The 23,296-nt window shown below is 39.8% G+C and overlaps 1 protein-coding gene across 7 annotated transcripts in view; it reads right to left on the reverse strand.

Moving 5' to 3' along the window:
• Positions 1 to 728: 728 nt before the first annotated feature.
• The window catches only part of LOC119658463 (probable phosphorylase b kinase regulatory subunit alpha), a 41,945-nt gene continuing 19,377 nt past the window's right edge, over positions 729 to 23,296 (reverse strand). For 2 of the 7 annotated variants that reach the window (XM_038065868.1, XM_038065867.1), the window contains exons 7-16: positions 16,416 to 16,745; positions 16,145 to 16,360; positions 15,688 to 15,846; positions 9,418 to 9,447; positions 8,645 to 8,904; positions 8,502 to 8,585; positions 1,915 to 2,182; positions 1,644 to 1,849; positions 1,128 to 1,507; positions 729 to 1,061 (exon numbers count right to left, since the gene is read on the reverse strand). In XM_038065868.1, coding sequence (XP_037921796.1) covers positions 956 to 1,061; positions 1,128 to 1,507; positions 1,644 to 1,849; positions 1,915 to 2,182; positions 8,502 to 8,585; positions 8,645 to 8,904; positions 9,418 to 9,447; positions 15,688 to 15,846; positions 16,145 to 16,360; positions 16,416 to 16,745 — 2,039 coding nt within the window. In that variant the 3' untranslated portion in view covers positions 729 to 955. The remainder of the gene's footprint in view (positions 1,062 to 1,127; positions 1,508 to 1,643; positions 1,850 to 1,914; positions 2,183 to 8,501; positions 8,586 to 8,644; positions 8,905 to 9,417; positions 9,448 to 15,687; positions 15,847 to 16,144; positions 16,361 to 16,415; positions 16,746 to 23,296) is intronic. The other 5 variants (XM_038065874.1, XM_038065873.1, XM_038065871.1 and 2 more) reach the window with 4 other exon arrangements.

Consider the following 23,296-nt stretch of genomic DNA (forward strand, 5'->3'; position numbering starts at 1 on the left):
AAGTGACTCTCAACAATAGCCTTGAGATGCACACCACTATCTCATTTTGATGTTAGATAATTTAGTCTGAGAAACATATACCTCGACGTAGGCATAATGTCTGGTGGCAGGAACAATACTGCTAAATCAAAACCAACGAATTAACTCAATGTTTTCTGTGTAACATCCTTCTTTCTTGATTTGTCACAGTTCAGGATTTATGAATTCGGCGACATGAAACTCCTAAGTGGACACATAAGAAAAGGAAACGCTCTTTTCCAATCCTAATGAATTGAAAGAAAGTCAAATTCCATGTAAGTCGATGAGCTATGAGAGATTTCTAAGCACTCGAAAGATATTTTTCGTCACTGAACACGGTAAAAACCATTATATTTCTAACTGGTGAAATTTCTTCTACTTTCTTATGGTTTCAAATTCATTCACTTTATTTAATTATTAAATACTCATCGCTATAACAACTCCTTATGGTGGGAAATATGGAAAACGATAGTGGGCCCATAACGTATTTCTACCGCAGTGTAGTCCTAACGAAGATATACCATATAATCTTATGCATTGAAAAATATCTCCGAAATCCAGTCGTAACTTGGGCAATCTAAATGGATGGAATTGAATTCTAGAGGAAATAAAAAACTATCATGCAGAGAGGTTGACGAGGAATATAAACTTCTCTTTAAACAAACAATGATACTGGATTACCACCTAAACAATTAACGAAAACAAAGCAATTATATTTCTGAATTGTATATTTATAACTATATTGAAAACCAATTATACCATTTTTAAATAGGAACAGAATAATTCATTTCTTTTATAAATTATTAGATCATACTGTCAGCTAGTTGATTAGAGATACTTGCCTTTCATAGTGTAAATATTAGAGAACCAAAAAGTATTGCAACTACAATATTTCCAAACGCAATAACAGAGAAAAATTGTGCATGTTCAAAAATGTCTAACTAATTGAACAATCCATCTCGCCTTGCTTCGGTACACAATCGAGGACCATAGCAACAGCCCGTGCCATGTACGTCATGGTTCCAAAACTACCGCTTGGAGCACTGCAATCAGACAATAGACCGCATTTGAAATTATTTCAAAGAGTAAATATTCTCTAGACAATTTACCTGTCATATAAATGTTGGCAAATGTACGCAGCACCGCCACACAACAACATACCGGACGGCGTGGTGTCTTTTCCATCTTTTGATTTGGCACAACAGAGGGTGGCATCTCCCTGGACCTTACGTTGGTCCTCCAAGAAAAGTTGATTGGCCTTATGAACTAAATGTTCAACGTAGATTATTTCACCTAACCATGGGACCATATTGTGTTCTGTTATAAGCGTCAATACCATCAACGCTTCTACAACTAATTGTCGATATTCGGGCTGTGGGATTGTATTGAGAGCAGTTTCCACTTCAAGAGCGAACTTCAATTCACCCGGTGTCATTTCTTGAGTCAGACTCTGAGGTAAAACACGACCTTCGATAGCAAGTCCTTGGCACTGTAAACGTAAAGAACTAATTAGCCTAAATAACTGCCTGAACGGGGTGAATACAAGAAAAAATGTCTACATCTTGTTTTTCGTCTTTGAGCCTAAACAACATCAACTTTTAAGGAATGTTTTTAATGAAACTCACCCTTTCTAAAACCGTCCAGACACGTGAGTAGAAATCGCGTGGTACACGATTCAAAGCACCGTCCAAACGTCTGCGACGAATCCATTGGCCTTGTCTATCATCAGTGGTAGGAATAGCATCTTTATCCGGATCACCCAAACCAATTTGACTCTTTTTGCTGACTCGACTGGATTTGCAACTTATAATTGAGAAATTTCCGCGAGCCACTGCAAGAGTTTAAAAGATGATTATAACATTATATTTGGCACCTTTCACACCTCAAAATACTTACCACTACTAACGGCAAACTCCTTGCCACTCAAAATATGATACAAAAGATTTTTCATTTCGAATGGCGACAAGTTTAATAGATGCTCAGAAGCTTGTTCTCCATCGCAGTTCAGAGTTCTTGACAGCTCTTTGGCCATAACTTGGATGATTAAGCCAACACGGAGACGTAACATTTCGTGAAAGAGTTGCGGTTCAGTTCGAATGAACATGGCCAAGTACACCATTAGTTCTTGTGTTAACATTGCTGTACTCTCATCGTCACCGTAAGCCTGGAATTTATTGATGTATAGTATATCACAATAAAAAATTGATACATATGATGGGTGCAATTTATTCTTTTACTATACAAATACAAGAAAAGAAATGATTTAAATATTCATTCATGTGTTTCGGGAATCAGAATCTGTTATTTCATGCATTCATATATGTATCTCCTACTTTTCTATGAAGGGTTAAATAATAGAAATGATAAATCTAATGCGAGATGCCAGAATTATTGCTTATAACTGAAACGTGCACCCCTACACAAAGCTTCAATCAGACGGGAAATACAATTTACAGTCTGTCGTTCGCGGAGATTTTAAAAATGATCAAAGCTGATTCCGACCCAAAGACCTAGGAGGAATGGAATGGCTTTTCGGTTTATTTATTTATTAAAGGACGATAAACAGAGATACTCCAATTATATATTGCCTGCAGAAGGAAGAGAAAGAAGAAACCTTCACCTACTGTTAAAACTAAAGAACGTCTGTTATAGCACCGACAAAACCCTGAAATCGGTGGGTGGAAATAAAGGTGGAGCTCCGTGAAAGGCATTTCGAAAGTTTCGGGGTTGTGCGTGCTTTACAAAGTCGTATGTGATATCAGCAGAGGTGAAGCACTCCATCAGACCAGTAGCAAGTCTAAAGAGAAAACACATACCGAGGAAAGTTCTGCGAAATTTTAAATAATTGAGATTATGGGAGTGGAGTCGGCTAGGAGAATCCACGCGAGAGAAATTCTTTTGAAAGAACAGGGATCAAGTGAAATTGCGTTGGACTTTTTCTTTGGTAAAATAATTACAAATATAGAAGAAAATTACACTTCGCAAAGGCATGCGTCAATGGTATTGATAGTTCCGAGCGATGCAGAAGTTGTGGAAAGAAAAGTCATATTTCCCAAATGGGCCACAGAGAACCAAAATGAATATTGTTCGGGTGAAAGAAAGGATGGGTAACAGACAAATTCTCTGAAGTAACAAATGCCCGGAATTTAGAAAGGCATGAACTGCACGGTGCGGTAGTCGAAATGGTTGAGCGCCAGCATCTAGATCTCGTTGCCTTAGGGTTCAGCATGGAAGGCGTTCACAAGCCTTTGTGCTACCTTCTTGCAGCTGTAAGCTTATCGCCTGCATATCATTAAGTGCGTGACTGTGTGGATGCCCTATATTCTAAAAAGGAGTGAATAGAAAACATACATTGACTGCGAAGAGCAAATGAAATTTATTCAAATAAAGCAAGCAAACGTGTCCAGAATTCTGCTTGCACATGCCACTTACGAATGCTGCAGCAACCTTGGCGGTAACGTGTGGGTCACAGATGCGCCATACCAAATTGTATCAGTTAGCCGTGGCTTTATGTGGGCACAGATAAGCAGTGTATAGAGCTACTGCACACGGTCAAGTCTCTGCCTGAACTCGAGGGCACGCTTGACAACTTGGTTCTGGAGGCAAGGGGCGAGGTCCAAAGATTGTTACCAATGCTTCAAAGCGTTCATCCTCGAGTGAAGAAGTAGGGAAATTAATTTAGGAGAGCGCAATTTTGCACAGTTAGACATAATACTGACCAACAAAATTTATTTGAACATCTATCGAAAGGAAGGGTCTCGTTGATTTCGACAAGTGAATTCTATCAGCGCTTCCTGGGCGTGGTATGTCTTGTTAAGTCAACGAGAATTCATCTTTGGCTGTCGAGAGCACCACAGCACCGGAAACTCGCATAGCTCAACCCGAAAAGGACATCAAGTTGTTTTGTAATAGCATTGGATGAACAAACCTGTAGCTAGCCCAGCCTAATAAGGCAAACATCTCCACGAAACTCTCCAGGTAACGGAATGCATTGCAAAAGTATGCGACACTATCAACGTGGTACACATTCCCCAACAGAAGGACTGATGGAATAGTGAGCGTTAAGTAACAACGACTAGCTCACTATCTACTGGGACAAGATGGAAAGTATTAAGGAATTTCGTTCAGAAACCGACTTAGACTCTTGGGGAAACGCCTATAGAGGTGTAATTGGACAATTCGTGTGTCCCACGCACCTGCTGACAAATTTTCGAGGATTATTCCCGCAGCAGAAGAGGCGTAGTAGCGACCTGTGGGTATGACGGTCATTCTCGCCGTAACAAGAGAAGGGCATTTGGAAATCTGCACTAGAATACGTTATAATAAATGAAGCCTATAAACTCTCCGGGAGTCTAGACCGGGCATGTTCGCTGATTTGTTCGAAGGATGCCTGACGAAGGACATATTTCCCGTATTACATTTTGTTTAGGCACTATGGTGATGTCAGAGCGAGTAATAAACAATAGATCGGTAGTATGGATTTCGGAAAGCCAGATCCACCATTGATTCCGCCAAATAACATTCACAGCACAAAGCGCAACCAAGACAACAAAAATCTTCTTTCCGACAAATCTGTCATGTGTCGTGCAATTTCTGTGCATAGTCAACATATGAAAGAAAATTGTCTCCGGCATGACGTGCTAGTAAATACTCCCTGGCGACAGTTGATACGCCCTGTTATCTCACTACTATTGCCGGTGTTTATTTAGCAAAAGGAGGTTCTGGTGTGACAACCAGTGATGGACCCAAGTGGTATGTGTTTTCCGCCTTCAGGATCGTCTGAGGTGATGTAGCATTATTCATCTCGGGAATAATGTTGATAAATATATAAATGTAAAGCCCATCTCTGTTTTATCCCAGCAAAAAGCACTGAAAGGGAGAGATCTACAAGCAGATGGCAGCGGCGATGGGAACATTCAAACAAGTCGGGAAATCAGAAGCTGGACCCTTCGGGCATGAAAGGTTTTATGAATTTCGTATATAGAACATGACATTTATACCCAGCTCGTAATCGATATGCGTATATTAAGTCAGACTTGTCAGACTATTCATTTCAGCGTGATAATGACATTCAGTCTTGCAGCAAATTCACACAGAACCAACAACTTTGATCTAATATAATTAGAAGTGGAGCATGAGCAAATTCTTCAGTTGAAATCTGCTCGAAATATTCTCGCCATCTATCCGTTGCGGCTCGATGGTTGGAAAGCAAAGTACCGTTCTTGTCATTAACGCAACAGAAGTGTTCGATATCCTGTGTACGTTCTTTACGGCTTTTAGCAAGTCGATACAGATCTCTCTCGCCATCCCAAGTGTCCAGTTTATCGTAAAGATTTTTGTAATGGTTCGCTCGGATGACAGCGATCGCTTTCTTTGCTTTCCGGTTGGCATTCTTATAAATTTGCCAATTGGCCGGTGTTTTATCGTCGAGAAATTTGTGGTAGAGGCGTTTCTTTTCACGGACCTTCATTTCAATATCATCATTCCAAAGCCAAGTATCTCGGTTTATGTACCGTTTACCCGGCTTGGTGACCCCGACGGTTGCAAAGGCCGCTTTGTGGATCGTGTCTTTCATTTGGTTCCATGATTCTTCCACATTCGTAATGGTCGGCAATCGTATGAGTGAGATCGTTTCTTCTTTCTTCTCATGAAATCGTCACCATTTAATGCGCCGCGGGCCAGTGCGTTCCTCACACTGTTTTATCGGTGGCTTAATTCGCAGGACGGCAATCAGCGGCCGATGTTGAGGTGCGGAACGACTTTGCAATCAGTGACAGTGGTAAAATGTCGGGGTCTTATGAGGTTATAGTCGATTTGCGTTTTGCTGTTCCCACTATAAAATGTAGGAAGATGAGACAATCGTTTGATGAACCATGTATTCATAAGTACAAGGTCATGCGTGTCTGCAAAATCGATTATACGCTCGCCATCCTCATTGCGCGCTCCAAATCCCTTTCCCCTTGGCACCTGTTACCGTCTGCCTTTTCATCCACATGACCATTAAGGTCGCCGGCAATAATAATATAGTCGTCAGCAAGCGCGTGAAAAGTCTTTTCAACGAGAAGTTGCCAGAAAGCATCTTTTTCGGCATCAGGTCGACCTGTCTATGGTGCGTACGCGGTGAAGAAGTGAATAGTGCGATCAGCTGATATAATGATGAGCTTCATCAGCCGATCATCAAATCGTTCCGCTTCTTTAATGGCATCACGAAAACCCTCTGAGATGGCAAAGCCAACACCCTATTGAGTGTGTGGGTTAACAAAATAGAGAAGTTTGTAGTCATTTTTACCGCGTTCGCGTTCAATGTCGCAGCTTTTGGCACCAAACCATCGGGTTTCTTGCAGAGCGCAGATATTAATGCGCCTTTTCCAAAGGGCTCTTGCGAGTTCCTCAGTCTTTCCAGTTAGGGTACCAACATTCAGCGCGCAGACATGTATTTGCTTTGTTCGTTTTGTCCGGACTAACTTGCTTACGTCCTGATGCCGTCCATACGTCAAGAACCCTTGCCCATTTCTCGACAGGACCGGGACCCGTCCTACCGCGTCGACTGTGATGGACGTCCTAGCATTTCTCCGAGGCTTGTGACTCAATCCGATCATCATGTTTGTAACGACATTGTATGCAGTTTCTAGGTCGGCCTGTCTACTACATATTTACATTATTTGAGCAGATATCGGTGTGGAGGATATATACACCACATAGTAGCAGTTTCGTGATTTTTTTTTTAGATTTTCTAGTTGATTAGCTCCTCAGAATCGGTCCCCCACGTTCCCTCTTTTGCATCAAATGGCAGAGCTCTCAAGTTTGGAAAGCACTGTGGCGCAGCGGGGTTGATTCGATTGACAGTGTTCTCCGAGACGGAGCAGGCCGTGATTTGAAAAAAGAATAATTGAATTTGAAAAATGAATTAGTGAGATGTCAATTTTAAGAAAGGGAGTATACACAAACTTTCCATTTTTTATGTAATAAAGTTATTTACATTCTAAAATCAAATAAAATTTTATGATTGATTTCCTTCTGCGTTTTATCTAGAAGCGTGGTCCGATCGAAACCATATTTATCGCTACCAAGCTGTACTCCTGAAGAAAAGGTTTGACGAATCGAATTGCATTGAAGCCTTGCGGAAAGCTCAAGATTTCCTCGAGCGAGTTGCATGGAAGATTTACGGAAAACTCAAGATTCTTCCGAAAGTACCAATCGAAACCTTTCATTTAATACCCCACATGACACTCCCTTTAAATTCAACATAGAAAGATATTACTCACTGCATGCGCGGCAATTCACAGTTCCCACCATCGTAACAAATTCCATATACAGAGTGGTAATCAATTCTAGATGTGATAAACAGGCAAACAAACCGTTAAAAACTCAGGGGAACCAATTATAATTTTATCCAGTTGCACACTGGCATAGAGGATCTTGCCTCTATAGGTACAGGTTCAATTTAGACACATCTTTTGATTGTTCAAACTCCGATGAAATTCCTGAAAACCTATCCGACACAAAATCAACAAAACGGGGTTACGACGGCAGCGAACTAAAGAAAAAGATCTACAGTTAGCTAACTCCGTCCAAACAGGTAGTATCTTATGGTAGGTCTACAAAGCATAAGAGGAAGTGGGAGAAGGGGTTGGTTTTAGTAGCCAACACACTGACATGGAGAGGGCAGTCTCTTTTAAAGATTTCCACCCCCAAAAAGACAACTGACATCCATTGCGGCTGGACACTAGCATATATTTCTTTCTGGAATCTACGCATTCGTTTTATTAACATTATCCAATCTTTATAATACCAGTAATCAGAACGTGATGCCTCCCTGATAGCTTAGATAATACTTAGCCGCATGAAAAAAAAAAGATTGCTTCCATCGTGGATAAATTGCGAGATAGGCATCTTCGATGGTATGGTCATATAATTCCTACTGCCGAGAACTCACTAACCAAGATTAACCTGAACATTGAATTCAATGAAAAACTACCTAAAGACCGACTGAAGCAGCGATGGCTAGATACCTTTGATGATTTGAGAGGCTGTCGACTCCACCCAAACAAGTTTATGACCGAGAAAACGAGCAAATCCGGTCTAGACGAAATGAGCTCGCAACCGAACAGGACAAGCTAAAGAAAAAGAAAGATCTCGAGGAAGTCCTGCGCATTTCAAGAGACCCCCCAAAGTTATATAGTAATCGATGAGTTTATTCCTTATTTTTTTTATTTTCTCTCTGGGAAATAGAGGAATTCAATAGAGTGGCTATCTATGTTCCCTCAAGCACCTCAACAAAAATTCCGGCTGGGTTAAGGTGGATATAAATGCCATCAGTCATTGCGACCAGCCATCTCCCTCGTAATCCAACTTTATAGCAGGCAGGAAGTGCTCAATCACTCTGCGATAAGCTATGTTAATGTACTATTTTCCTATTATATATGCATTTCAATATTTGTGGAAGCATAGCTAATGATGTTTACTTAAAAAATCATACTCACCTCGTGTATAACTTGTCGCAGATCGGCTTCTGGCAATGGTGCCGTAATCGTAAACTCGTTATTCGGTGGCATGCCAACTGTCACCTGGATCGTAAAAATATGTTTTATTGAATATTAAAATCATATTTACCTTAAATGCTAACCTGTTTTTGTCTAACCAACAAATCTGTGATAGCTTTCGCCAAATCCTCCACACGCTTGCCTAACATGCCAGCGGTATGACGTACCAGACCCCATAGTTTTTGTTGACATGCTTTCTCATAAAGGCCCTTAAGAAGGGTTCTTACTGTAACCACACGACCTTCATCGAGCATTCCTTCAGATTGAGAAGAACTACTGTCATTTACTTTATCTTTATCCTCTTGCTTGGGTTTAGCATCATCATTGCCTGACAATGCGATTTCTGGTTATATATTTCATAGATTTGCGAAGCCATTGTATCCATGTTAATTGTATGCCACAATGCAAGGTTTTGTGCAATAGTAGTATTAGGTTATGCCGTCAGTATATCATATTCCAGACCCATTTATTATAGTAATAAATATATTATTTCAAGCGATGATTATGATTTATTCGCAATGCATTGTCGAGCGTATTTATGTTTGTTTTTGAAGAAGAGAAATGTTAAAAAGCATTGATTAAAATATGTTAAAACATTCAATTAAGATTATATCTTATATCAAGATCTTTTTAGCTATCCCTACAACTAAAGTGTCCATGTAAGATAGACAAGCAGACTTATCCAAATAGAGTGTAGGGGAATAATTTTGAATCTATAATGTTTCTTAGAATAACTGTTGACATGAAATCATAACAAACAAATGTTTTCCTCTTTCATTCATGAGCCCTGTTAGTTACAAGATACATACACAGATTCCCGATATGATTGTCTACATTGTCAATTTATTAAACTTACCCTTGGATTTGTTTTTAGTTCCAACTGCAGCTGCATAATTAACAAACATATAATGAGAAAATATTTAGTTTTGTCGATGTTCATGCAAAGATTATCACTTTTTTGGTACTTTATTGTGATTACGAAAGATTCTGTTTTATGTTGTGATTCAAATGTGTAAAATATGGAATTGCTCCCAAACCATTCTACTATCTCTTCATTACTCTACGGAGCAAATGGATTGTTGAATTCAGCAGTTGGACCTTATTTCTAGGTTGAAAATATTATTGTTTCCGAACTTAAAAAAAAAATCTTGGGTCCAATCCCCGATAAACTCTATGAATTCTTATTTCTTAAAAGATTAAATGCATAAATTATTTACTTAGAAAGCGGCGCAGGCTGTTGTTACTTCATAAAACAAAACAGGAATATAGTACATTACGTCAAAAAATAATCTGAATAGGAAAGAAAATCGACGCTCACCCAATGATCAAAATGGTTTACAAAGGGCCAGCAGAAATTTGTATTTGAATATTTCCGTCAAACCTCAGGGGATATTTTCGAGGAGTTAGAATGACTTCTAAGAGCAAAAAGTAACCCCATCCTACGAGCAAAAAACCGACGTCAAAACTCCCTGAGTTTTTGTCTATTCAATCGTTGGAACGCCAATTCTTTGGCAAAGCTATGCACTTTGAAACCATATCCTATAAAGAAAGACACTGAAATAACAGCAGACCAAAACGGGAGAAAAAACACGCACCTAAAAATGGTTTTTGAAATGATTTGTCCTTCGCTTGGAGGAAAGCGCACAAATTAACCAGAAAACTAGCTTTGCACTTTGACTTTGATTTTCAGCGTAGAAAACACAAGAAAATACTCTCCGCAAAACATCATGGAAAATAAAGTGAAAAAGATTGTAGACCAAGGTCCCATTTGGTCTGCCAAGACATACCTAACTGCATACAGAAGTACAAAAATCACTGGTCCCCCAAAACCGTTCCAAAAACGATACTTAAATTACGAAAAACAGGGTAGAAGCAGTAGAAGGGTAGATAGTCGATATCGTTAAAAGACCCCCGAGGACGGGAATTGAATGCTTTGGTGAATAAATACAGAAGAGTGCAGCATAAGGTACGAATGAATCGAAAGTATAAGTGATGTCCTCCTCATTCTCCCAACAGTAACTGTAAATCCAAGAAGAGAAAAAGTGAAGCAAAAGCAATTGATCCACATAAATTTTCAGGGGAAATAGTCAAAACTTGAGTGAAAATTTCGGAAATATAGAATGAACATCCTAAGCCTAAGCGAAATAAGATAGTGAAACTTAAGAGACTTCCCTCGCTCTTGCGACACTATCTTTTTATACTCTCTACACAAATCGGATGTTGGACTGTTGCTGACGACTATCGAAAGGCGCATTTTTATGACAGGATATTGACTGCCACATTCCTATCCAGGTTAAGAGGCTTTACAATTGTACAGTTCTACGCGCCAACGGAAATTTCCAATATAAAGGAGAAGGATGTTGCATTTAGTGGCACCATAAGCTGTATTTAGAAGGAGCTTCGAAGACTAGAGCGTTTGCGAAAAAGCAACAGGGAGTGAACAATTCTCACCGTAGGAGTAAACCGATAAGTCTTTAACCTGCCCCACGATGTAATGTCTCTAGATATTTCCGTGGGGCATAGCGAGTGAGGAGAGGTGATTTTAGTGGGTTAAAGTTCCACACTGCGGCCTTCGATGCTTTCCATCTCTACATAAAAAAAACAGACAGACCGACAAAGGTAAAAAGCGAACAAATCGTCTGTAAACCGATTTTAATCAGGTTTGACTTCTATACAAAACCCCAAAAAATGATTTGGTGTAGAACGGTTTAAGTCGAAAACAAAGGTCATCACTATGCGGCGTGAAATTGCTTAACGCACCAGCGCAACTTGGATGAAGCTGCGTTATGATCAACATATCAACGAACGTCTCAAATTCAAAATTTGCCACAGTATTACCCACTCTGCCGCCCTCTATGGCTTTAAGTATTGGCCGATTATCAAGCACAATGAACGGCGCCTAACGGTAATGAAGTCGAAGATGCACAGCATGATCACACCCAAAACGAAGATATTCGCGATCGATAGGGGTTGCACTGCTCGTGGGAAAATTGCGAGTGAGTAATTTTCGATTGTATTTTCAGGTAATTCGCGCTGACGAGAACTCACTTTTGAAGATTGGTCTAAACATCAAATCGATGGGAAACGATCAAAGGGCCAGCAGAAGCAACGATGACTTGATACACTGGATAGTGATTTGGGAGCCTCGTGATTCCATCCAGATCAGGCCTTCGACAGAGCTAAATGGCGCAACCGATCAAAACTAGCTGACCCCCGCCTATTTTTAGGTAGACCTTCCGCGTTCCTATTCTTTGGAAAACGTAAAAAGTTAGTCGTTTTTCAAATTATTAAATTTGCAAAATTCTTTAAGAAATTTGGAAAGCTAAAAGCACAAAAATGGAGCTTAAAAAAGTATTTCCGAGAAATGCAATGGTCGGGAGAGGTTTCCTAAATTTGACATTGTGATCTTGAGGGATAATCTAAATGACAAGCTCTGATAACAACTTGCTGGGCCACGCGGTGGGGAGGTATGGTCTTGGAGACAGTAACAACAATGGTATAAGATTTGCAGATTTTTGCAGCTTTTACGATCTGGTCATCGGCAGCACAGAACCAGTCGTAAAGTTAGCTGGGTTTCGACTGACCGTTAGCAAACATCTAATCAGATCGGCCACATTACGATCAGCAGTAAATTTATTAGTTTCTTTCTGCACCTACGATACAAACTATGATTACCCCGCCCGAAAATAACATTGAGCACTGGACCGCAATTAACTCTTTATTTCGGGAGAATATGAAGTTATCGGTTACGTCCCAAAAGCACGTTATAGAACCTGTCTAAGTGCGGAAAAACGGAAGCGAATTCATGATCGTGAGCTGAGAGCTCTGTTGATAGTTACGACTGGGGTTGAGCACAATGAGCACAACACACTCAATCTAAGTAGCATTACTTCTAACAACGGCGACACAGAATTTTGCGTCGCTCGACAACGCTACACCCGCTTTCACCGTTTTGTCCTAAATCTGAAAATATAACTACCTGAACATCGACATTAAGTTTATGATGTTTCTGAAACACGAAAACACAACAAATGAAGAACTTCGTGGAAGTGGGAGTTGACAGGTCACACATTAAGAAAGGATGGCCGGCGAATTAAGTTCCCTGGACCTACGTACGCGGAACATTAGAGTAAGGATGTAAGCTTCACGTTGCCAGGAGCGAACAGCGACCGCGCGAAGGCGTCCTTGACGCGCTATGCCCCACATCACGCTTTATTCAATTTGATTTTCCACAGAGATCCAAAAAAGGATATATCTTAAACATGCAGAAAGAAAAAAGTATGTTTCCGGAAACCAAACTGATGCCTATTTTAACACTTGTGTTTCTCCATAACATCGCGGTGTATCCCATTCCATTTAAATGCCAGCTAGCTCGTATCGCTTGCATTAACCTTTTCTTCATTGAGTTCGTCATTGTTAAATTTGACACTAAAATTAAGTCTAGTCTCGATGATCTTCCTGGACGTTTCCAACTGAACAAATCACATACGCCTCCCTGTGAGTATAATCGTTAACAAATCTTGGAAGGAGATATTTGTTACCCTTGTTACAAAATAAGCGGAAACCTCACTTTTGCAGATGGTTTAACTTCGTTTGGTGTGGAGGCGCCGCACTTCCAAACGTTCAGGACGTTTGTTAAGTTCATTGTACTGTCCCCTAAAATCGCCTATTTAATAACCAACCGCCTGCGGTTCGCAAGCCTTTGTGAATCTGAGAGCACCTTCCAGAGGCAAAGATGCGCAGATTCTTTGTTGAAAAAGGCCTGAGATATCTCTGTCTAAGATCTATGGAGGCCAGGCAGCTGCATATCACGTGCAGGGCCGTCTCCTCCTCTTCTTTAAATTATCCACATAAGTATATCCGCAATTTTTCCCATGTGGTAGTTTAAGAAACAATATCCCGTTTTCAGTGACACTTTCACTTCGTTCCCAGGATTATTCAATTGCCATGGCACACACCCTAGCAATGCTTCGTTCAGACGGTCAAACTTTAACAAAACCCCCACCCCAACTGGCTTGAATGTTATTGCTATTTAGTACTGATTACACTGCCCGACTATCGGAACAGATTCCAATGGTTTGTCGCAAACATTTTTCTGTTGCCAATAAAATCTGTGGTCAATCGTCGAACATTCTTCTCTTCTGGTAATAACGACACAGTATGTCTTCTAAAAGACAAACCTAGAAATGATATGATCGGCAAGCATCAGAGACTGATGTTTTTCAAAGGAAGATGCACGCATCCGCGTATGGTTGATTGCCTTCTCAGGCGCCACTGTTATCAAGCCTATATGTGTCCTTAGCTACTTTTAGTTGCGCCACCAAATGAATGGGGGTAGATTTAGGATATTTTCCGACTGTCATGGTCGGCGTAGTCTTCACTTTTCCAATAATACCTAAGCAACCGAGCCTTTGAATCTGCCCCAGCAGTTTCCTTCTGTTAACAAAGTTCAGTTCCGGCCGCCATACGATGCATGCGTACATCAAAGTGAGTATTATTATGGATGTCTACATCCAATGAATCCATTGTGGTTAAAGTCCCCAGCCCCCTCCTCAGAGCAATATGCAGGATTTCTGATATTGTTTCTGAATATGATGTTTCCACGCTTACTATACTCCTAAATACTCTTCTTTTTGTACTAGCTGCGTATAACTACCCCGACCTAACGCTCCTAGTGAACAAACTAGTTCAGTCTTCCTAGAGTTCACCGTCAATTTATTGCGTAAGTGCCACATTTGAATTACGTACTCTTGCCAATAACTACCGCCAAAAAAGGACATATTTTCCAAATTTTAGATCTGCGACAATTTCGATGACAAAGTTGACCCGATTCATTCCCTAAATTGTTGCAAGAAGGCCACATCATAGCCTACTAAGCAGTCTTTTCTACAAGGCAACGGTGGGAGGAGTTGTAGGCCACAATTTCTTTCCACGCCAAATTCAACATTCCGCAATAAATTCAAGGCTTAAATGTCTATCAGTCTCGCACCAGGCACAATAGATACAGTGCAGTAAAAGCAATATAAAGAAACTCTAACGGAACTGCCAACGATTATATAAAAAACCAAGAATAATTACAGAGAAAGGTTTTCTTACATCTTCTTCCACTTTGAAGGACACTATGAAAGTGAATTAATTTTTAGTGAATTAACAAAGCGAAACTCACCCTTTCTCCTAATCAGTATAAAACTTTCTATAAGTGTGTCGTATGGTTTCAAAGAATCTGAGTAAAGTACATCCGATGTCCCTTCTCCTCTACACAAACATAATCACTTTAGTCTACTGCTCTTTCGCTACTTTTTCCAAAACTTACAAAACAAGATTTTTTGCTGAGAGTTGCAACCGACATTCGCCTCAAAAGGCAACAATGGCACTAAAACTATGTGTTGTCGGAAATAGGGAGTCAATATTTGAACATAGAACCAGGTACAGTAAAGCTGATTTGGGTACCTGATCGTCCATGGTTGGTTACTGTATGGGAGATAACTCGCTCACGAAACGGTTACTGACTATTGGAAAAGATAAACAAAATCAATCAGGATATCATCAGGTGCTTGAGAAATAAAATAGTAATCGCTCCCATTAATGGAAGTTTTGAATTTTGAACTGCTGCCTAACAGGATTACAACAAATACAAGCGAAAAGTGGAGAGACTTTGCAGATCGCTTGGAAAAATTTTCTTCTTCTCTCCCTTCGTGGGGGAATATTGTTGAAAAATCGAAAAGAAAGATTCGGCGAAAAATAACGGTGACAGGATGTTGATCTATTTGATTCCTTGCAATGAAAGTTTATTCACACTGCGGAAAGAAAAAAGTATTGAAACCAACAGTTTCAAAAAAAGTTATGAACAGCCTTTTTCCATTTTTTTCGCCCCATATCTGATATGAAACCTAAACTAGAAGACAATACATTGAACACGGTTCACCAATATGACAAATACAATTTCCACAAAACAAATTATTGCTTATTAGAACTTGCTTTCAAATTAATAGAAAAAATTATAAAATCAAAACAAAACAGATAAGTTTTCAATAAAATCTGTAAATTTGCCAGTTAAGTCAATATTGTAAAACCTCAATGGAATCTTTGTGAAAATCTCTTTTTTCATAGAATATGAAAATATTACCTGTGTTGAAATCAAGACCTTGTGTGTCCACCAAATACTGCAAAATATCGCCTTGCTCCTCCAAATTTTCTGTTTCACGCAACATGGCAATGAGCTCTTCCACTTCTGCTTCCGCAAAGTTTGAATCAGGACGATGTCTTTGAATTAATATTTTTGGTACTTTGTATTTTCAAAAAGAAATATTTGTTTTCACGTTCAGAAACGAAATCATGGAGAAAATAAAAGGTCCAAAGAAATAACATGTAAGAAAGAAAAAACAAATTAACAAACTAATGCAATAACAACAAATAAATATAAACAAATATTGCTAGCCTGGATGGAAAATATTGTTATTTTCGTCGTAATATTCGGTTGGGCTCTACAGAATTATTTATATTCTCGCGAATTTTATTTCCGAAGCATAACATTATTTTCGACTCAGTCTAACAAGCCTAAATATTGAAAGCTGTCACATTACTATCAGTTGGTGCTTGATGTAGATGTCTCATTGGCACAGGCATGGTTATTTCTTCTGTTGGCGACTGGCTGCCAAGATTATCATCTGTCGGCGAAGCGTTCATGGTGAACGTATTATCTAATGCTGACTGATTCGGTTGCAACCACGGAGGAGGAATGACCGATGACAGTCGTCTTTCATCGAATCTACCCTCAAGCACCAAAGGTTCGGCTTCAGCTAAAATCAATATTCTTCAGCAACATTACAAACAAAAAACTACTGGAAGCCTTACGGTCAATATTGATTGATCTTGTCTTTTTAATAGCTCCTTTGCAAGACATGCGACGCCTTAATTGCCTTGGCCTTAGACCTGCTGTTCGTAAATTCAAAATATTCTTATGGCTAAATGATCGCAATAAGTGCTCTTCTAAATATATTTGCACGTCGGGATTCAAACGGTCTGGATAGCCGTCTTCTTGACTCCCCAGGAAACTCAAATCTGTTATAGCAGAAGTATTTAGGAAGTCTCCTAAATTCCCAAGCATAACACGAGTTCCGTTAATATATCCGGATTTCAATTTCCGCATCGTTTGTACCATGGCCAGTGGCACTCTGTTTTGATCTGTTAATGGAAAATTACTGTTACTTGGGTTCGGCTATAATTAACTTTCAACATTATACAAGAAAATATTACTAGAACCAAGCACAAATTACAAGCATCCAACACCCATGCTATATACAATACAATAACACCATCACCAAAAGCATTAGCAGTGCAAATCATGCAAATTTTGTTTTCAATAAATTTTTATCCGTAATGAATCAAATGTGTTTCTGTGTTTTTTAATTTTTTTTGTTTTGATTATATCTGAAAGTCAAAAGACAAGTTCAAAAGAACTTTTTAAGATGCAAAGCTTAAACAAGAGTTGCGAACATTAGAATTGCCAGGTATGGCAATTCATTCAAATATAACTTCAGATTTATTCATATTGTGGAACTAACTAAAAATGTCTAAATTGACAGTCTCTCAGAAACAATAGAGGATATAATTAAAGTCGAACTTAATCATTTCAAACTTTATTCGAAACCATCAGTCCTCATTTTAGAATAAATTGGTTACTTTGCCGAAAATAGCGTGGGAGAAAGCTCCTTCCTAGCTGGTCCGATTCGTCATCAATTGGATGCGCACAGGGACTCACTCGATCCTCAAACGAAGCGTTTAGTTTTTAATACGATGAAGATGCCCAGAATTTTGACTAAACCTTCATGGGAATAATGTCCCCGCTGACACCTAACTGCATGTTCGTGTTTCCGTTAAAAAAAAAACAAAACCATTGACTTGCCTCAGTCAACAGGACTTCTTTCTTACCCGAAGCCACTACCGATAAAATAAAAACAGAGCCGCCGAACGCCATACCGAAAAGTCAACTTCAAAATGCTTCAAACACCAATATTAGTGCGTTACATCTCAAGGGGTTTAAAAGGGACAAAATTGATGTCCACTGATAGAAAAGAAAATTATTTCTTATTACACCTCATAAAATAACGTAGAGTCGATTACGTAATACAATCCGCCGTAGTCGATCCCAAGCCCGGTTGTGAAAGGAGGAGGGATGGATAGCTTCAGTCTGAATGGCTGTACGCCACGGCAGCATCTCAGGGAGAAGGTGAGGATTACTCATTGAGGAAGCTATCACCACACCTGGCAGTTAGGATTAAAATACAAATCCATCTAATAAGAAGAAGGAGAAACTTGAGGTCTGGTGCGGATAACCCACGGGAGTCGTTTGACTTGGTGACTGGGTCGGGTTCCCGTAGTGGACAGCATGGCGTCGAAACCGCTAGTCGTGGGGCGGTTCGACGTCTAGGCGCCACGACGGCCAGGAGCATTGCTCCGCCTGCTGCAGCTTTTCGCCACAATCTGTGGCAACCACTTCAGCAGGTGCGCGTAGGCAGTGGATGAAGTGGACTGAGGTAATGAACTCAACATTATCTGCTCCTACTACGAAGTAACGGCGGAGGCGGTTACAACATCTTACCGGTCCTTGTTGCACCAGAGATTCGTCGAGCGGCATCAACAACACCACGCCGCACTGCAGGCAACAGTTCCAGTACCCGCCGACGCACTCTTCTCCACCGTCCAGCTGAGGTTTCCGCTAAGGTTCGGCACGAATTCCAAAGAGCGTGTATAGAATTCTCGGAAATAGATTCTTTACATAGACCAGGTATTCCCAGGCTCTATGCATCTCCAGCAATTCCGAGAATTCTATCACAGATCAATGATGAGATTGCATCTCGACTGTGTGCTGATATGCCTCTGCTGCAACTACAATCACTTGTGTATTGTAGTGTAGCTACGACAGACTAGACTGCACGGTCAGAAGATTCGCATTCGCTTTATTGGTTTGAGTGAACAAAGAGATCCACCATAGAAAATTCGTCTGGAACGTCGGCGGGACTCACAAAGACAAGACATTCTACTACTTGATAGTTCTGCTTACAGTATGTATTGGGACCGGCAAGTTCTAACTGATCGCCATATTCCACACAAGCCTGAGGTTCTGTTAGTTGACAAGACGGGACGCTCCGGGTACATTATTGATGTTATTATCCCCCATAATAGCAACATCGAACGGAAATACGTGGAGAAGAATGTAAACTATGACCGACTGGCTCGAGAAATCAAAGAAATTTGGCGTCTCGAGCGGGTGGTTGTAGTTCCCATAAGCTACAGATATGGTACCTAACTCCCTCACGGCTTCCCTTGATGTCCTAGGACTCTCACACACTCTGGTTCAAACCATACAGAAGAAAACCATTCTGCATACGTGCTGTATGTTCCGGGGAGTTCCCGACGGATTCTCCCATTGACCTACAACCGGGCACTACCACCAGCGCCCTTTTATAATTTAAGTAGGTATGATGGTCCGAGCCTAAATGCTTGCCACTTAGTGCATCTGCCGAGATTGTAACAACTCGGAAAGTAATAAATATAATAATCACTACACCTCTCACACTTCTTTCAGAATTTTACTCAATGTTCCAAAATGCATTAATAATTTGTAGATCCATTGCTGATAAATAGTGAGGCTACTCCTCAAAAATATTTCTATGTGTATATTCTGCACTTGGTCTAATCTTAGTGCAAAAGTCAAGGAGCAATATCAAATCAAAAGACTAGCTTGTGTTAATATTGCCGAGATCTTTAGAGATCCCCGTTCGATAGACTCAAATCCATACGGAACAAGCAAATAGGGTAATTTTCAGAAGGTTTGAGGGTAATAGTTAATCCTTTCCAGGCAATATCCCGAAATACTGACGACGAGAAACAACATGGTAATGCAGTTTAACTTCAATAAAAGATTTGGACCTCGAATGATCCGCACAGGAAAGTTTGGGGAAGTATAGCTAAAACCTGTAATCTAAACCAAGCTAATAATCAAGTAAGAGGGGGTCAGAGGAGGAAACAGGTCCGGAAGGAGAAAACTTTGAACAACGAGGTGCTCACTTCACTCTGCAAAAGAACTGCAGGAAGCAGAACATTGAAATTCTAACTAAGAATCAACCAACCCCAAGGTACTCAAAAACAACTACTTAAACTCCAAACAGGTATGGTAGGTACTTTCATAAATTTAATATGCTCGGCCTGTACATTAAAGTCTGGTACTCTGTGATCCGGGACATATTGGGGCAATAACGAAGGAGCAGACAAGTTAGTGGATTGAAAAACATGGACGCTGATCTGTGAGCTTGAAACTTTTTATGAGATTGGAAAGGGACTTATAAGTCATGAGATTCAAGGAGAAGGAAGAACGGCGGGATAATCACACTGGACAAGCCAGGAATTAAACAGTCTAAAGTGCTTCTGTAAGTATATAAATCAAAACGCTCGCAAGACTGTTTATAACTAAACAACATCGTTCACACTTCAGGCCAAACCATCTTCAAGCGAAACTGGAAAAATCCGATGCAGATTTTGGAAGGACGGTAGTTGAGCCGTCATACATACATACATAGTGGAGCAAGGTCCAGCCCTCATGTATAGCAGAAGAATACACCTGAGGGATTTTCAAATAGTTTTCATGGAATATGCTGATCATTGGCCATGTTTATGACATAGTTTGCCTTACTAAGTAAGCTGTAATTAAAACTAAATGTTATTTTTGTAAGCCGCATAGTCAAAAAAGCCGATAACGTTGGCTTGCCCCGCTGTATTCCATTTGAAGGTACTCAACGACTCAATAAAAGTTAGAATATTCCATGATGAACACAATGAGCATGATGAAAGGATATGTTCCGAAGTTCACATGAATGCTCTCTGTATCTAATCAGGATGAAGCTGTAAGCAATTTTCATATTTTTTTGTGAGGAAAATGCATTTTTTTTAGTACAGCATGTTCACTTGAACTTGAATGCTTTCAAGGGACCTCATTGTCGTTGACTATTTAAGTTTGCGATCGTTTGCGATTACTATCTGTTCAAACTACTGCAGATTTCAGGTTATTACTAAGAAACAGAAAATGGCATTACGAGTCTTCCTAGCAACGTTGGTTTAACACAAAATAGGGACTACGAATCATTAGCTAGCTTCGCATATTGAAACTGTCTTTTAATGAGATACGAAGCCCTTTGTCACTAGTTCATATTTTGGCAATTATTCGAACGTAATTTTGTTAAGATTGTGTAATGAGTTATTCCCATATTCCATACATGCTTTGAATACTGGCTGATTTTAATGAAGGTTCTGAAAATCAATGTGATGATCTAGGATGTGTTAGAAGATCAACAAAACCCCCTGGAATTGGCTGTGTATCCTAATTTCGTATATTCGTACATTTCTAAAAAAACTAAAATTCATTTCCGGGACTCAATTTACAATAAGTATTTGAATAAGATTTTCTTTTATTGTTCCAAGCCACCCTAAAAAAAAATTTCGCTGGCCATCTGGCGGGATCAGAAATATAAGTTTTTATTATGAACTGCCGAAACTAGGCGGAATTTTAATTGCAGCAACAACAACTAATGAATTATAACTTGGTATTAAAGGAAATAGGCGAAGAATAAACGAAAAGACACGATAAAATGATTTTGTCCCAAGAAGATATTCGTTTGCATCTTACCAAACTGGCTCACAAAACTTTGGAAATACTGAAATGGCACATGGACATAGGTTCCTCTGTTTGGTACTTATTTCATTAAATGCAGCACAGACTGACTATCGCAACAGCACTTCAATTCTAAGGAAGCGAAAATTTGGCCGCAAAAGATGAGTTCCTTAGGCAGAATATTTGAGATTTGCCGCAAAGGTAGACGAAGGTCATAGCTAGCGACAGCAAATACGTGCATCAATTGATAAATTGAATAAATAAATAAATTTAGTTTTTTAAAGATTACGGAGTTCCAGTTGATGACGGACCGGACCAAATGGAGAGCAACTTACTCCCCCTTTTTTTGGTCAATGAACCCCCCCCCCTCCTTAGGGCTTAGCACCCGAACTTCAAAAATATTAAGCGAAGACGGCTTTACGGTTTCTTACCAGGGCAGCGGTAAATCGTCAGACGATGCCTCACCTCTGCCTTGGGAGCAGCATGACTGAAGCGGCCCGCAGATGTTAAGTGCTCCTTTATATAATTTGCAGAACGCGACATGACTACGAATTATATTGCGCGTAAATCCCCCCACACTTTGGGCCAAAGCTTGGCCAGAGCTAAACGTATTTTTTTAAGGATTTCGGGGTCCTAATAAATTTAAATTTTACCAGATGTACAATTATGAAATGCAGATCTGATATGTGTATGTGATATAAAAATTTGGCCCTGATGCCAGTTTGTTAGGCCATCAGCAAGTATCAAAAGCGCATGCGTGATAAACTGAAGAATTGTTTGGATTGTGTTGTGTGCTTCGATTTAATAGTTCGCATTTTAGACCAAATAAAGAGCATTCGCGTTATTATTTTTGGTTCGACAAAAATCAAAAAATTGTAAAAATGTGGAAATGCAGGCATTGTTGGACGAAGATGATTCCCAAACACAACAACGAGTCGCAGACCAATCAAATATAAGTCAACAAGCAGTTTCGAAGCGTTTACGAAAGGTGGGAAAGATTCAAAAGATCGCAGATGGGTACCACATAAGTTGACCAAGAGAGAGATGGAGAGACGAGAAAAAATCTGCGAAATTTTGTTCGTACAATACAAACGAAAGGAAAGGAAAATTTTTATGTGAAATCGTTACTGGTATTAAGAAATGGATTCTTTTTATAGATCCTAAGCAGGAAAAGTCAAAGGTAGACAAAAGCAGATTATTCAAATCGCTTTGGCAGGACCAAGATGCACTGTGTTCGGTGGGATCGCAAGGGAATAGTCTATTGTAACCTGTTAACGCTCGGCGTAATGATCAATACTAGTCGCTACTAACAACACTCGAATGATTTTAACCGCCCGCTGCTTGAAATGAAACCAAAATACCAAACAAGTCGGGAAACGAGAAGCTGGACGCTTCAGGTACAAAATGTTGTGTGTATTTCTTTTATGAAGATGAAGTGACAAATTTGACATATTATAACTTTGTTAGTAATAGTGCGATTTCCACTTGAAAGGATCATGCTGTGTATTATAACCCACATTGCCGCAATTTCGCGATGCTAGGATGAACTTAAGAGGGGTTCTGCAGCCAATTACCGGAAATTACACTAATATACTATGATTAATTTTTTTTGAGCAGATATCGGTATGAAGGGTATTTCGGAGCTTAGGCACCATATAGTGGCAGACTCCTGATTTTTTCAGATTTTTCGGTTGGGTAGTCTCTGAGAATGGGTCCTTTAAAGAAATGATTACTTTCGACCCCCCGCATTCCCCACATTTCAAAGAAACGGTAAAGTTAAAACCGGCTTCGGAAAGTACTAATCGAGACCTTTCATTTGATACCCCACATGTACACCCCCTTTTGCATGTATGGGGACTCCTCCTTATATTCGACGTAAAAAAATGTAACTCACTGTATACTTGAGCCTTCACAGTTCCCACCTTTCCACCAAATTTGGTGTCAATCGCTATAACCGTCTCCGAGAAAAATGCATGTGAAACACAGACAGACAGTAGACCGATTTTAAAAAGGTTTTGTTTTACACAAAAGCTTGAGATGGCAACGCAACGTCATTTTCCTTCATGAC

This window comes from Hermetia illucens, chromosome 5 (genome assembly GCF_905115235.1).
Source record: "Hermetia illucens chromosome 5, iHerIll2.2.curated.20191125, whole genome shotgun sequence".
Taxonomy (NCBI): domain Eukaryota; kingdom Metazoa; phylum Arthropoda; class Insecta; order Diptera; family Stratiomyidae; genus Hermetia; species Hermetia illucens.